The sequence below is a fragment of the Mustela nigripes genome, chromosome 5 (assembly GCF_022355385.1).
Source record: "Mustela nigripes isolate SB6536 chromosome 5, MUSNIG.SB6536, whole genome shotgun sequence".
Lineage (NCBI taxonomy): Eukaryota > Metazoa > Chordata > Mammalia > Carnivora > Mustelidae > Mustela > Mustela nigripes.
This window is the reverse complement of record NC_081561.1, coordinates 109,463,080-109,477,753: the sequence shown is the minus strand read 5'-3', so window position 1 is coordinate 109,477,753 and position 14,674 is coordinate 109,463,080. Positions and strand designations below refer to the sequence as shown.

General features: G+C 39.1%; 1 protein-coding gene across 1 annotated transcript in view; it reads left to right on the top strand.

Annotated features, from left to right (window-relative positions):
- The window catches only part of MDN1 (midasin AAA ATPase 1), a 167,643-nt gene that overhangs the window by 109,370 nt on the left and 43,599 nt on the right, over positions 1-14,674 (top strand). The window contains exons 52-62 of the mRNA XM_059401062.1: positions 728-843; positions 1,635-1,768; positions 4,971-5,128; positions 5,356-5,476; positions 5,838-6,048; positions 6,393-6,624; positions 6,931-7,057; positions 7,702-7,872; positions 12,630-12,844; positions 13,244-13,631; positions 14,385-14,494. Of these exons, the coding sequence (XP_059257045.1) occupies positions 728-843; positions 1,635-1,768; positions 4,971-5,128; positions 5,356-5,476; positions 5,838-6,048; positions 6,393-6,624; positions 6,931-7,057; positions 7,702-7,872; positions 12,630-12,844; positions 13,244-13,631; positions 14,385-14,494 (1,983 nt within the window). The remainder of the gene's footprint in view (positions 1-727; positions 844-1,634; positions 1,769-4,970; positions 5,129-5,355; positions 5,477-5,837; positions 6,049-6,392; positions 6,625-6,930; positions 7,058-7,701; positions 7,873-12,629; positions 12,845-13,243; positions 13,632-14,384; positions 14,495-14,674) is intronic.

Sequence of the window (14,674 nt, the reverse complement as noted above, 5' to 3'; positions counted from 1 at the left end):
TATATAAGCTGGTCTTTCCTCACATTTAATGTAATAGCCAGCAGTATTTTTTTAATTGGCAAACAGTGTAATGGAATACATTTTTACAAATAATTTTTTTTTAATTTTTTATTTTTTTATAAACATATATTTTTATCCCCAGGGGTACAGGTCTGTGAATCACCAGGTTTACACACTTCACAGCACTCACCAAAGCACATACCCTCCCCAATGTCCATAATTTTACAAATAATTTTATAATTGAGGTATAATGTACATTATAGAAAAGTACACTTAATAATGAGTATATTTGGTTTTGGGGAATTTTCAGAAGGTGAACTCATGCATATGGTATGAACCAGCACTTCAAAGGCCCTCTTGTCTCCCCTCCTAGTAACTCCCCCTGCTGCCTCCCCAGGTAACTTATAACACTGGAGGTTAATTTTATGAGGGCCACTTTCAAGAGTTCACACTGTATTTAGTGGGATCACAGCAAAGCCTGGCAGTCTACCTAGATGCAGCTTTTCCCAGCCTTCTGTCTCCCCGCCCCCCCGTCCAACACACAGTCGTCATCACTTTTACCTCCCATCTCTTTAGTCCAGAATTTGGAAGGGAGGCAAAGGAATGGCAGGTTCAAGGAGATTGATCTTCCAAGGATTCTCAAAATTTCAGCAGGTAGAGGATGTGATTGCAAAATAGAATACACCAGTAACCAGTAATATTTGTTATGTTATTGATTTCATTTCAGGACAATCCTGTATCTTGACCGGGAAAAACGTATTTTTACTGAAGCAAATCTGGTTTCTGTTGGTGGCAAAAAGTTAAGAAATAGTGTTTTGAGAATGTCCTTTGAGTTCCATAAAGGTGAGAAGTTTACCTTTTATATTCTTGAGTTATGTATCTGATCATAGAATGTTGCTTAAGAGACCTTTAGCAGCTGCTGCCATTTTACTGATTTCTTTTGATTTGCTGGCCTGATTGTTCAATAGTAATGAGTAACTGCTTTGTACATGTCCTCAATTTTATTTACTTTTTATAGTAACCTTATGTAGTGTAGATCTTATTTTGTGATAAGAGGAGAGGGATGTGCAGAGATCCTAATGGTCACATCTCTAGCAAGTAACAGAGCTAAAATTTGAAATCTAGATCTGTTGACTCAAAAAGTTCATGCTTCTAAGTATTTGGTAATAGGTTCTTTCTTCATCCTTCCTTTATTTTTTTAAATTGAAAAGATATCTGCACTTGCTGGAAAAAATTTGGACTGTATGGAAGCATAAAAAGTGAAGTCTGTCTTTGAAGCAGTTCTTGTTAACAGTACCTTCATTTGTATTCTCTCCTCTGTGCTGTTTATTCATTCAAACATTTATACACTTTGTTTTTGTTTTGTATTTAAACACGTATTTGTTTAAAATATCCATTATTGCTCAGTAATTTTAATTTTTCACTAAGATGTTAAGAACTTCTATAGATATGCATACCCGATCTTTTAAATTTAATATGGTAATAGTAGGCTACGAGTTTGCTTTCAGTTTTGACCTTTCAAAACTGACCTTCATACTGGAGTTGCAATTAAGTTCCATATTGCAGTTGACTTTGAAAATGTCCAGAGATTAATTTAAATCTGATCGAATGTTCTTATTTATGTCAACTCTAAGATCCAGAGAGCTATCACAGTCTGCCCCCTGAAATTGTGGTCAATCTTGCTGCTTTTTTTGAACTTTGCGATGCACTAATCCTGCTCTGGGTCCAGTCATCTCAGGAGATCGTATCCAATGCCAATGTCATTGAGGTGAGGAAATGTACCTCATGTTTTTATTAAATGTTTAAGATTTTTAGTGGTGAGACGAACTATAATGTTGTTATTATATATCCAATATTACTTGAGAAATTTAATTGTTTTTAACAGATATATATATTTATATATATATATAAAATATATATAAAATCTTAGAGCTTTGTGGGTATATAATTAACATAATAAATAGCATATATTTGAAGTGTAGAATTTTATGTTTGGCATGTATACACCTGTGAAGCCATTACCACAATAGTGAACATATCCAGTACATACCCTCAAGCCTTTCCTCATGTTCTTTTGTAGTTCCTTTCTCTCCCTTGCCCCCACCCTAAACCAGGTATATTAATATGCTTTTGGTCAGTTGCATTTTTCTAGCATTTTAACCCACTGAGCCATCTAGGCGCCCCTAGCATTTTATATAATGGAATTATGCAGTATACTTTTTTGTCTGGCTTTTTTTTAACTCAAAACAGTTATTTTGAGATGTATCCAAATTGTTTAGTGTATCAAGAGTTCATCTCTTTTTATTGCCAGGTAATATTCCATCAAATGTATATGGTACAATCTCTCTACCTCTTGGAGAACACTGGAATTTTAATTTGTATTTTAATCCACTTAAGCCTTCTTAGACATCATTATTGTGTATGGATTTTCTTGAGTTTTAAATCCAGATTATTCTAGTAATTTCAATAAACTAGAACAGTAGGTCTTAACTTTTAAGACCATAAATGAGTCTTGAGTCCAAAAAGTTTGCCAAAGACTCTAAAGAACTTTTGTTTATATCGTCACATCTGTCCGTATTTACTATATTAGGAAATAAATCTGAGGAAATACAAAATATATTTATTAGTTTGCTTAAAAAACACAGCAAATCCATTTTTTTGTACAGCAAATCCATTTAATGTTAATAGGAATAGAATTTTTAATGAGAGCTGTTTTTCAAAACAAATTAATGGAAAGTACAACTGTTTTTACATTTCTTCAAGTCTCTTTAATATCTGGATTAACAGAAGAAAATGGACTCTGTTTTTGCATTCATTCTCTTACGTTGTGTTGTTTCAGCCTCTATTCATATAATTATACTCCTCCCTTTTCCAACCTCATATCTTCATTGCCATTTCATATAATTGTGAATAATTGTCTTTGGTCCTGAACCACAGCTTGATAAGTGATAGTTTTCTAAAGTTTACTTGTAATGTGGAATCTGAAAAAAATACACCAAATTTGTCATGCATCAAAATCCATTCGTCTGGCTTGCACTTTGGATGGACTCTTACTCTTGTAGAAATTGAGCTCGTGCTTTGGTAATTTGGAAAATATTGTTCACAGAGTTACCAGATCTTCCAAATGTTGACAAATCATTCTTCAGTGTCAGCAGAGTCATGCTTATGTACAACTATCACAAACCTCATCAGAATTTTGAAATATTGGGAATTTGTCAGGGTCTTGGTTTTTCAAAGTTCTGGGTTTTGCTTTGAAAGCTTGACTTTTATCTCTGGCAACAAATACTCTCAGTTGCTTTTCTTGAGCTGACAGATTCCCTTCATTTTCAATATATAGTGTTTGCCAGATGCCCAGTCACAGTTTGTCCATCCCACCCATGGGATGGACTGTCAGTACAAATGTCAACATAGTGGAAAAAAAGGTAAATAATTTGATATTATGAAAGTAGCTTTTACCTCATGGAATCTAGGAGAGAAAACACTCAAGAAATCTTGAGACAACTTTGCTGTAAAAAATAGCTTTTAGGGGGCGCCAGCGCTCCTGCCTCTGTCTCAGGTCATGATTCCAGGATCCTGGGATGGAGCTCATCAGTCTCCCTGCTGGGGTGGGGTGAAGCTTGCTTTCCTTGTTCCACTACCCTGCTCGTGTTCCTGTTCCCGTCATCTCTCTCTTTCAAATAAATAAATAAAATCTTAAAAAGAAAAAAATTTAGAAGAGCAATAATAGAGACACACCTGATTTGCATTACAAACCTACCTTAGTGAAAACAGTAGGTATTAACACGAGGATAGACATGTAGACCAGTGAAACCAAAAGGAATTCAGAAATAGATCTTAGAGTTAATTGATTTTTTTCTTCTAAAAGTGTAAAGATATTTTAATGGGGAAAAACAGTGTATTCAACAAATTGTGATGGAACAAGTATAATAAAGTTCATATAATAAAGTTAAAAATGAGCCTTTTTACCCCTGTCTTACATTATATAGAAAAATTACCTCAAAAATGGGTCATAAATCTAAATATAAAAGCTAAAACTATGTACTGTCTAAAAGAAAACATGGGAGAAAATCTTCGTAACCTGAGGATAGGCAAAGATTTCAGAGGATTCTTCATAAAAGAAAAAATCTGATAAGATTTGTCAAAATCAAAAACTTGGTTTTTTTTAAAGATTGTATTTATTTATTCATGAGAGATGGGGGGGTGGCAGAGGGAGAAGCAGGCATCCCGCAGAGGAGGGAGCCCGATGTGGACTCACTCTGGATCATGACCCTAGCTGAAGGCAGATGCTGAACCCACTGGGCCACCCAGGTGGCCCAAAAACTTCTGTTCTTAATTGACAATGTTAAGAAAATGAAAACACTGGGAGAAACTGTTAAAAAACGGGGTGTATACATGAAATTATAATTGTATTATATAGAAACTATATGTAAATTATATAAACTAGAGCAGCCCAAATTTTTAAATGGGCAAGATACTTTGAATAGATGCTTTTCAGAAGATATATGAATGCTTAGTAAGAACTTCAAAAGTTGCAACATCACTAGTTATCAAAGAAGTGTAATTGAAACCACAGTGAAGTACCACCCACGAAATGGCTAAAATTAAAATCACTAACAGTAGTAAGTATTGGTAAGGAAACAGAACAACTGAAATACGCATGTGCTGCTGGTTGGAATATAAAATAGTGCAGCTGCTTTGTAAGAGAAGTTGGCAGTGTCTAATAAAATTGCATGTATACATACCATATGACCCAATAATTCCATTTTCTCTAAGGAAATAGCTCTGAACTTCAAGTGGTTGGAGGAAAAAAGCTGTGCCTTCTCTGGCTGCTTTAATGTCCCTAAAAATATTTCATTCGAATGCTAGACCATTTCTGTGGGTATGTTAAGTATTGATTAACAATTGAAATCTGTGTCTTGTGTCTTTTCCTGAGAAATGTTTTTGAGTAGTTTGGTTTACTTTGTTTTTAGATCTTGGATTCTCTGCGGTGGCGGGATCGGTTTTGGACTGTGGCTGACACAGTAAAAGTGGATGCCCCAGGCCTCGCCCTGCTTGCCCTTCACTGGCACTGGGTTTTAAAACATTTGGTCCTTCAGATTCCCCAACTCCTAATGAACCACGAGGACAAGTAAGACTCCTATTTGGAGTAATAATGTCAACATCTATAGTAGTGATGATGATAAAGAAAAAAGGGTTTGGAATTGAAGCTTCTTGCTTTACTTTGGTTGATTCCCGTAGTCTATTGGTGAATATAAAGCAAATATAAAATGTAAATCATGTCTCTACTGTGTCTCTACACTATCCAGCATTTCCCTCTTTCCTTACTTCCCTCTGCCCTTTTCTCCTTCTTTAAAGATACTACAAAGAGATTCAGACGGTCTCAGAACATATTCAGAATTGCTTGGGGAGCCCGACTGGTGGCTTCACTGGTATAAAGAAGTTGCAAAAGTTCCTGGGACGACCATTTCCTTTTAAGGTACAACTTAGAAACATGTCGTAAACACTAAGATTTGACCTTTTCTGAAGTTCTGGAGCCTGGGGACTGCCATTCAACTAGACTCATCCTTTCCAATAACACTTAACTTTCAGATGTTCACAGTACTATTAACTGATTAGTTAAGTGTTAACATTTTGCTTATTCTTGGAGAGTGTTGCATCTGAGTAGAGTTTTAACTTTATTACTATAAAACCTCCTGAGAGTAACAGGAGTAAACAAACCTTACGTTTTTCTAGAAGCGTTGTGGAAACGTTTCATATTTTTTTTTAGACGTAACAGGCTGGTAAAAAGAACCTCATTTCTCCTCTATAGTAGGTTCTCCTGGGTTTTATTGTTTCAGAACAAGCTGGTGGTGGAGTGTTTGTCTCAATTGAAAGTCCTTCACAAAGCACTTGCCATCAGAGAGCGGATGTCTGCCCTTGGGGAAAGTGGATGGTGGGAAGACATTAATCGTCTCCAAGTGGTTGCTTCTGAATGGACTTTAAAGAAAAGTCTCTTGCAGGCCTGGGGATTAGTCCTCAAAGCTAATATTCTGGAAGATGCCAACCCAGGTAATATACTCTAGAGTTTAGCCTGCTGACAGAGGCTCCAGAACTATTTGCCGCTCTACAGCCAATAAGTTTTTAAGTTTTTCCCTTAGATTTTCTTTTTTTCTGTTTCTTTTTTCCTTTTCTCTTTCCCTTTTCTGGGTATGCTATAACTACCATTAAGTGAGTGTGTCAGGCAGAGAGATGGGCTTTATAGGTACTGTTTAATTCTGTCATCAGAATCGTGCAGGTATTAGTGACGTCATCTCACAGGTACAAAACTCACAGTCACATAACTAGTTCTTGGGAATCTGAGCCTGTTCTATTGACCGCTCTGCTGTTAATATTGCATGTGTCTTCTTGTCCAGATGAGTTGAAGAATATTGTGAATGCCCATTGTTCAGAACTAAAAGCCAAAGGAATTTCACTTGGTTTTCTCGAAAAAAAGCACAATGAAGCTTCTTCCCTGTTCCAACCAGACTTTACCTCCTTAATCCAACTCACCAGGAATGTTCAGTTGTGGCCTCCAATGGAGTACCTAGCTATGCTTTGGCAGTACAAAGTGACAGCTGATTTTATGACACAGGCTTGTCTACGAAGGTGAGCCATTTTCCTTGGGGGAACTTTTTTTTTGTTAGGTTATTCGATGGATCCTACATGTGAAACATAGCACAGACTTGTCTTAAAGGGGACTGGCTACTAAAACCAAGGGAAGTCTGTTGCCACTGTTTCTTTGCCTGTTTTGACTCCACCTTTTCAAGTTACTAGGTGTCTTTCCAGTAAAATTGCTTGTTTTTATTTTAATAAATGCATTCTGTGTGTTCCATCTTCCCATACGTAACAGATTTCTAGCAGTTTATTGACAGTCCACAACCCAGCCTTTCTTCCTCTTTATTTGTGGAACAGGTCCAGCAAAAATCAGCAACCGCAGATAGAGGAGGAGATCCGTCATCACATCACATTTTGTCTTAAGCACACACCAATTGCTCCACAAGAGCTTCGAGATCTTTGGTTCCTATTGCACCATCAGAAGGTAAAAACTAAGATCAAAAAGGGAGATAAAGCTGCTTAATGCTATGGCCCAGTTAACCTTTCTGTGGCAGACTGGTTGCAGAATGTTCTGTTTATGTTCAAAACTCAGTTTTACTTGAATTAACTTTGAAAGGGGAGAATTTTGAGTGTTTTTTTGCATTAATTACCTGGGTATTCCTCAACTCTTATCACAGAATCATTCTGTTTGGTTTCCAGTTAAATAACACTAAATTATTTGCTTATTTTTATTGTTTGTGCAAAAATACATACATGTGAGTGTTTTAACTCTTTCCCCCAGAGTAACTGTCGAATGTCAATAATGGTAAACAACAGTTATTATAACTTCATTAGTGCAACATTAATTTTTTTATAATGCTTTTGTTTACTTACCTGTTTTGCTGATATTATAATTGTGTGATTCACTTATATTTCCTCATGAGCCTTATGAAAAACAGATCTCAGTTTTCTAAAATTATAAACAAGATAAGTGGCTTAACCAAGATGACCAGGGTGGTAGGGAATCAGGGACTTTAGAATTAATATATTTAAACCCATGTTAATTTTAGATGAGTCTTACAAGAGGGAGACCTCATAACTTGATTAATAGAATTTTTCTCAAATATTCTTTTATCTGTTTATCTTTAGGTGTCTACTGAAGAAATTATTTCCTTGTGGTCTGACTTGTTTAATTCCACATTTATGTCTTTTTGGAGTAGTACTGTGACTACAAATCCAGAGTACTGGCTAATGTGGAGCCCTCTGCCTGGTGTAGAGCAGAGGGAGATGCCCAAGTCCCTTTTGGACTCCACATTGAAGGTTTGTTGGCATAAAATCATAAAAGTGTCTGATAACAATTCTTGATCTAGTAATAAACATTTTTTAAAAGGATTTTATTTATTTATTTGACACAGAGAGAGATCACAAGTAGGCAGAGAGACAGGCAGAGAGAGGGGGGAAACAGGCTCCCCGCTGAGCAGAGAGCCCAATGCGGGGCTCGATCCCAGGACCCTGAGATCATGACCTGAGCCGAAGGCAGAGGCTTAACCCACTGAGCCACCCAGGTTCCCATCTAGCAATAAACATTTATTCCTAGGACAGAGCAGTAACTAAGTAAGCGATTGCAATACTTTATTTTCTGCAGGATGTTAGTAAGAATATCTTCAAAAAAGATACTCTGTCTTGGGACGCCTGGGTGGCTCAGTTGGTTGAGCAGCTGTCTTCGGCTTGGGTCATGATTCCAGCATCCTGGGATCGAGTCCCGCATCGGGCTCCTTGCTCAGCAGGGAGCCTGCTTCTCCCTCTGCCTCTGCCTGCCATCCTGTCTGCCTGTGCTCGCTCTCCCCCCCCCTCTGATAAATAAATAAAATCTTTTTTTTTTTTTTAGATTTTATTTATTTATTTGATAGAGATAACAAGTAGGCAGAGAGGCAGGCAGAGAGAGAGGGGGGAAGCAGGCTCCCTGCTGAGCAGAGAGCCCGATGTGGGGCTCGATCCCAGGATCCTGAGATCATGACCTAAGCTGAAGGCAGAGGCTTAAACCACTGAGCCACCCAGGCGCCCCAATAAATAAAATCTTTAAAAAAAAAAAGATACTCTGTCTTAAACCATTTGGGTTAAACATCTTCACTTGAGCTGTCTGGTTGGCTTAGTCGTTGAACATCTGACTCTTGGTTTTAGCTCAGGTCATGCTCTCAGAATGGTAAGATTGAGCCCCAGGTCAGGCTCCACACTCAGTGCAGGGCCTGCTTGGGGATTCTTTCCCCCTCTGCTCCACCCTCTCTGCTCATGCTCTCTCTCTCTAAAATAATAATAAAAAAGTCTTCACTTTCTTCTCTAATTATAAAATACATTTTTTCTAGTTATTAAATATTTTAACAGTATAGTAATGTATATGTACATATGTATATGTGTGTGTATATAGAGTTGACCCTTGAACAAGACAGGGTTTGAACTGCACAGGGTCACTTACACATGGATTTTTCTCAGTAAATATGTATTTTATGTTGTGATGGAAAAGTCAGGTCGAACCAAACGCCTAGAAGCAAAGGGAGGGTAAAGGAAAGATGCAAGGAAGGCTGGAACGACAGGGCTCTCCCCTGATTCTGGCACTCTTCCTTATTCCCACTACCTGGGCAAAGCTCTGTTCATTGAGCTATTGAACTGAGAAAGGTACGAAGGGATGGTGGGTGTTGGCGGGTGTCTCACTGAAGTGACAGGGCCTGTCACTGCTAGAGTTGACAAAGGACCACAGAATGATGACTCCCTGAGGTAAGGAGTCTAGGAAAACAACAGGGGACAGGATAAGGGCTTAGTAGGATTTTTGGTGGCAGAGGGTACAGTAGGGAGGGGTGTTGTCTGTGGTGCTGAAAGTCCAAGGCAGGGAGTTAATATCACAGGAATAGTGGCAGCTGGCTCTCTGCTTGCCAGAATTTCCTATAAGCAGAAACTGTGTTAGAACCATGCAGCAGGAGTCAGGTGGAGCAAGTAACCTGGAAAAGGTGAGTAAAGGTAATCTGCCTTCCCTGGTTCTTTGCCTTTCTCTGCATTCTATTTGGAAGGAAATTGTGAATTCTTGGGTAGAAGAACAAGTAGCAGATATTCCTCCTTGGTCTAACTTTGCTAACTTTGGGGATGAGAAGACCTCTGGTGTCTTGTTCTACTGTACTGTACATAGTTACATTTTGGGGTAGTTAGCCATTAAATACATGGATTTTTTTTATTGCACAGGAGGGTTGCCACCCCTAACCCCTGTGTTCAGGTATCAACTTTACATAGGTAGATACTTACTAGAATTCTCTAGAAATAACTACTCTTTGTTCTTTATCTCTTTTACATATATTTTATATTAAATGTATACGTAAACAAAAATAAGGTCGCTTTCTTTGTTCACATAATATGTCATGGAAGCATGTCATTCCAGCTTATTCTTTTTAAGGTATCCCATTGTTCTAATGTGTTGGAATTTATTTTTTTAACTTTTCTTATGATTTTATTTATTTATTTGACAGAAAGAGATCACAAGTAGGCAGAGAGGCAGGCAGAGAGAGAGGGGGAAGCAGGCTCCCCACTGAGCAGAGAGCCCAATGCGGGCCCGATCCCAGGACCCTGAGATCATGACCTGAGCCAAAGGCAGAGGATTTAACCCACTGAGCCACCCAGGCGCCCCTGTGTTGGAATTTATTTAATTACTTGCTTATTCATAAATGTGGAGATTTCTTGCTTTATTTCCCCCCTTTCTATAACAATCATACCTGCATCAACTGCTATTACATTAACCTTTGTCTGTTTATTCTAGTATTTCTGTGGACATATTATAAGAATTGGAATTTAATCCTTGGTCAGAATGTCTGCACAGTTAAAGAAATTCATGGCCATTCTCAGAATGTCTGAGCAGGTGGTTTTTGATTTTTACCTCCCCACCCCCGATTTTTAAATTCCAATTAGTTAATATACAGAGTAATGTTAGTTTCAGGTGTAGAATTTAGTGATTCATCACTTACACACAATACCTGGTGTTTATCACAAGTGCCCTCCTTAAATACCCGTTCCCTGTTTAAACCATTCCCCCCAACTTTCCCTCTAGTAACCGTAAGTTTATTTCCTATAGTTGACTCTGTTTCTTTTTTGCCTCTTTTCTCCCCCATGTTCATTTGTTTCTTAAATTCTACATAAAAGTGAAATTATATGGTATTTGTTGTTCTCTGACTTAATTCACTTAGCATATAATACTCTAGCTCCATCCATGCATTGCAAATAGCAAGATTTCATTCTTTTTTATGGCTGAGTAATATTCCTCTGTGTGTGTGTGTGTGTGTGTGTGTGTGTGTGTGTGTGTGACACAAACCTCACATCTATTTTATTCATTTATTAGCCAATGGACATTTGGGCTGTTTCCATAATTTGTCTGTTTGATAATGCTGCTATAAGCACCAGGGTATGTTTACTTTTATAAACATGCTAGGAGCTAGTAGGTTAAAGTCCTGGATGATTACAGGAAGATGTAGGACTAGAGCACAGTTTCACTTATTGTATCTGTGAGAACCTGTTTCTTCATATCCTTGACACACTAGATGCTATCGACATTTTTAATTATTGCCAATTACTCAATTTTTAAAATCTCATTTGAATTTGTACTCCTGATTATTTTGTTGAGATTAGACATCTTTACACATATGTATAAAGTTTCATTTTCTGAATTATTCAGTTGTGTTTATTGCTCATTTTGTAAAAAAAAAAAAAAAAAAACTTGAATTCATGATCATTTTCTTATTGAAGATCTCTTTATATATTATGGATATTAAACCTTTACCCATCATGCGGTCGGAAATATATTTCTAATGTTCTCTTGTCTCTCAAGTTTTATAATGTTCTCTTTTAAAATACTTGGGTGACTTTCTATTTTCTGGCTTTGGTGTCATGCTTTAAAAAAAAAAGTTTTCACTATCCCTAGAGCTAACCATTTGCCAGTATTTTCTTATATATGTTTGTTCTGTTTTATATTTAAATAATCAGTTACATCTGGAGATCTTGTTTTGTAAGATAGGTATACAAATATTTTATACTAACAGTACATCCAAAGGCAAAGTAACACCATCGTGTTTGACTAATCTATCCTTTCCCCTTTCATTTGAAATGCCACCTTTATCATACCTTAGTCCCACAGATGTTCATGGCTTTGTTTGGGACTCTTCTGTTCTTTTGCTCTATCAAATAGGATACCTTTAATTTTAAAAACAATTTTTTCTTAACCTCTATACCCAACATGGGGCTCCAACTCATGACTCTGAGATCAAGAGTCACATACTCTTCTGACTAAGCCCAGCCAGATGCCCCTCAAAATTGATTTCTTTATTATAACACACTTCTCAAAGCCTTTAGTGATAGATCTCATGGATCCCCAAGAGTTTCAGAGTATACAGTGTTTCCCATTTTATGTATTTAACCACCTAATCCTTTGCTGTGGGCAGCTGTTAGTGTGTCCCAGATGCACAGTCTAAGGAGCACAGGTTCGACAAACTGTGTCCCTGACTGTCTTTTTTTTTTTTTTTTTTTTTTTTAAGAGCTTTTATTTATTTGAGAAAGAGAGCATGAGCAAGAGAGCACAAGCAGGGGGAGAAACAGACTCCGCATGGATCAGGGAGCCTGATGTGGGGCTTGATCCCAGGGCCCTGGGATCAGGACCTGAGCTAAACTTAACCAGCTGTGCTACCAAGGCGCTCCTTTGTCCCTGACTCTTAACGTCTATCTTCTCACTCTTTTCCCGGCTTCCCAAGTCACCTTCCTGCAGTGGGCCCCAAGCTCTACTGCAGTAATGGTCTTCCTTTTGCCCAGCGGGGGGGGATTTTCTTGCTGTAGTGAAGCACCAATTGTTCCTCATTCTTTGAGAATGGAGTCTGTTTCTTTAAAGCCTGTTAACACCAGACCCCAGTCCGTACTCTGGTTGAGGTTTACCTGGTCTTAGCAACCTGGGCCTCCTTTTCTTTTTCTTTCTTACTTCTGAAGTGCTCAGTTCTGCTTGTTGAAATCCTTTTAGTTAATTTTTAAAAGATGCATGATCTCTCTTCATCCATCAGGGCCCTGGCTGTCTCAGTAGAGCTGTGTTCTCCAAGTGCTGCTTTGAAGTCTTGACCAGCAGCTGCAGAGCAAGTCCCTGGGATGTGAGCGGCTTCCCCATCCTGTCCTCCTCACATGTCACCCTGGGGGAGTGGGTTGAGAGAGCTGTGCAGCTCCAGGACATCAGCCTGGCGCTTTGGACGAACATGGCCGTGCCTTCGGTCGCAGAGTTCAGGTATTCTTACCATGGGTCCCCGCGTCTACCCGCTTCCAGGTCTCCCGCCACAAACTGTAATGGTCTGTCTTTCCTACAGAGCATATAGCAGAAAACTCAGAACTTTTTTCTGTAGAGGCTAGTTTTGGTTGCTGAAGGCAAGTATGTTTTCCAGGTGGATCAGTAGGTTTTTAGCCCACGACAGGCTATTATGAGCTGGCCCGTGCCTCTGTCAATTTGAAGCCTATTGTGATAAAGAGAGGGGACTTGGAAAAGCATGTAGGATTAATTGAGAAAAGAAATTCATCTTTAACTATTGGCAGTGCAGTCTGCTGTGTCATTTTCTGAGGGGATGAGAGTGTGAGAAAGGAACGCTGTTGGATGTAGTGCAAGCCTGTAAGTGCTTCCTTATCTCTGCAGACGCACGGATTCGCAGCTCCAGGGGCTTGTGCTGTGCCGACACCTGGCAGGTTTGGCAGAGCTGCTCCCTGAGTCCCGGCGGCAGGAGTACATGCAGAACTGTGAACAGCTGCTGCTTGGGGACAGCCAGGCCTTCCAAATTGTGGGCCAGACCCTTGGGGACATGGCTGGGCAGGAGGCCCTGCCCAAAGAACTGCTATGCCTCTTGCTCACCTCCCTGCGCCACTTGTTTGGGGAAGGGGACAGTAAACAGGACCTTCCCGAGCCAGCCCGCCGTGGGAGCCTCTGGGTGAGCCTTGGCTTGCTGCAGATTCAGACATGGCTTCCGCAGGCACGCTTTGACCCTGCAGTGAAGAAGGAATACAAGCTCAAGTATGCTAAGGAAGAGGTATGGAGGGGTGAGAGTCTGGAGCATGGGTTCCTTCCGTGACTGGGTGGGTGTGCTTAGTATATTACTCCTTGTATTGCCCTTTGGATGCTTACAGCACTAGAGGGATGATTTTGTACAGGCTACCCTGTGACATCCCAGGGGTGTGTTCTAAAGACTGCATTTTCTTCCTTGAGAGTTCCTCTGAGTAAGCTTCGGTACTTGGAGGGGCCCTTCCTAATTTGCTAATAGGCTGCAATAGACAGAGGTCTTAACGGTAGAACACCTGAGGCATTGCCAGAGAACTAGTGTATCTCCTATCCATACTCCCTGTATTTGAACTAAGTTTCGAATATTTGGACTTGAATAATTTCTTTAGATATGATTTATCTAAACGTTTTAACGTTTGGGTGTTTATCTAAAATTCAGGAATCAAGTAGATTTAGATTAAGTGGTATCCCTTGATAGTTGAACTTCTAACCCGAACATAAAGATAGTGGTATAATTTTCCTTCTTCAAAATATGGAACTAGTATATGAGTTGGTAAAGACTAAGCTGCTATAGCAGAGTCAAGTCCGGTAGTGTGACTAAGATAGTTTCTTTTACCTAGAAGCTCCAAGGTGAGTGGAGGTTCATGGAGCAAAAGCCCCTGCTCTTGGGTCATTCAAGAGCCCAGGTTCCTTCCATCCAGTTGCTCTGCCCTTCCCCAGGGCATTGTCGTCTTGGACATGGTCATAGCTGGGCACAGCAGACCAACTTCTCCCTTTCTGTTAGTTACACCAGCTACAGTGTGAGTGGAAGACCCGAAACCTCTCATCCCAGTTACTGACTGGAACAGACCTGGAAGATGAAGTCATTTTCCGTCACTCTCATCCTCACATCAGGTAACAGCAGAGCAGTTGTGTTGTTCTGTTTTTTTTTTTGTTTGTTTCTGTTATTTTAAAGACATTTTTAGGTTGATCTTTACAATGTAATTGTAGTGTTAGAGGTGATAATACATGTCTCTACATTAGCAGTAAGATCCTAAAGCCATGGTTATAGTCAGGAAAAATTAATACTCTGAA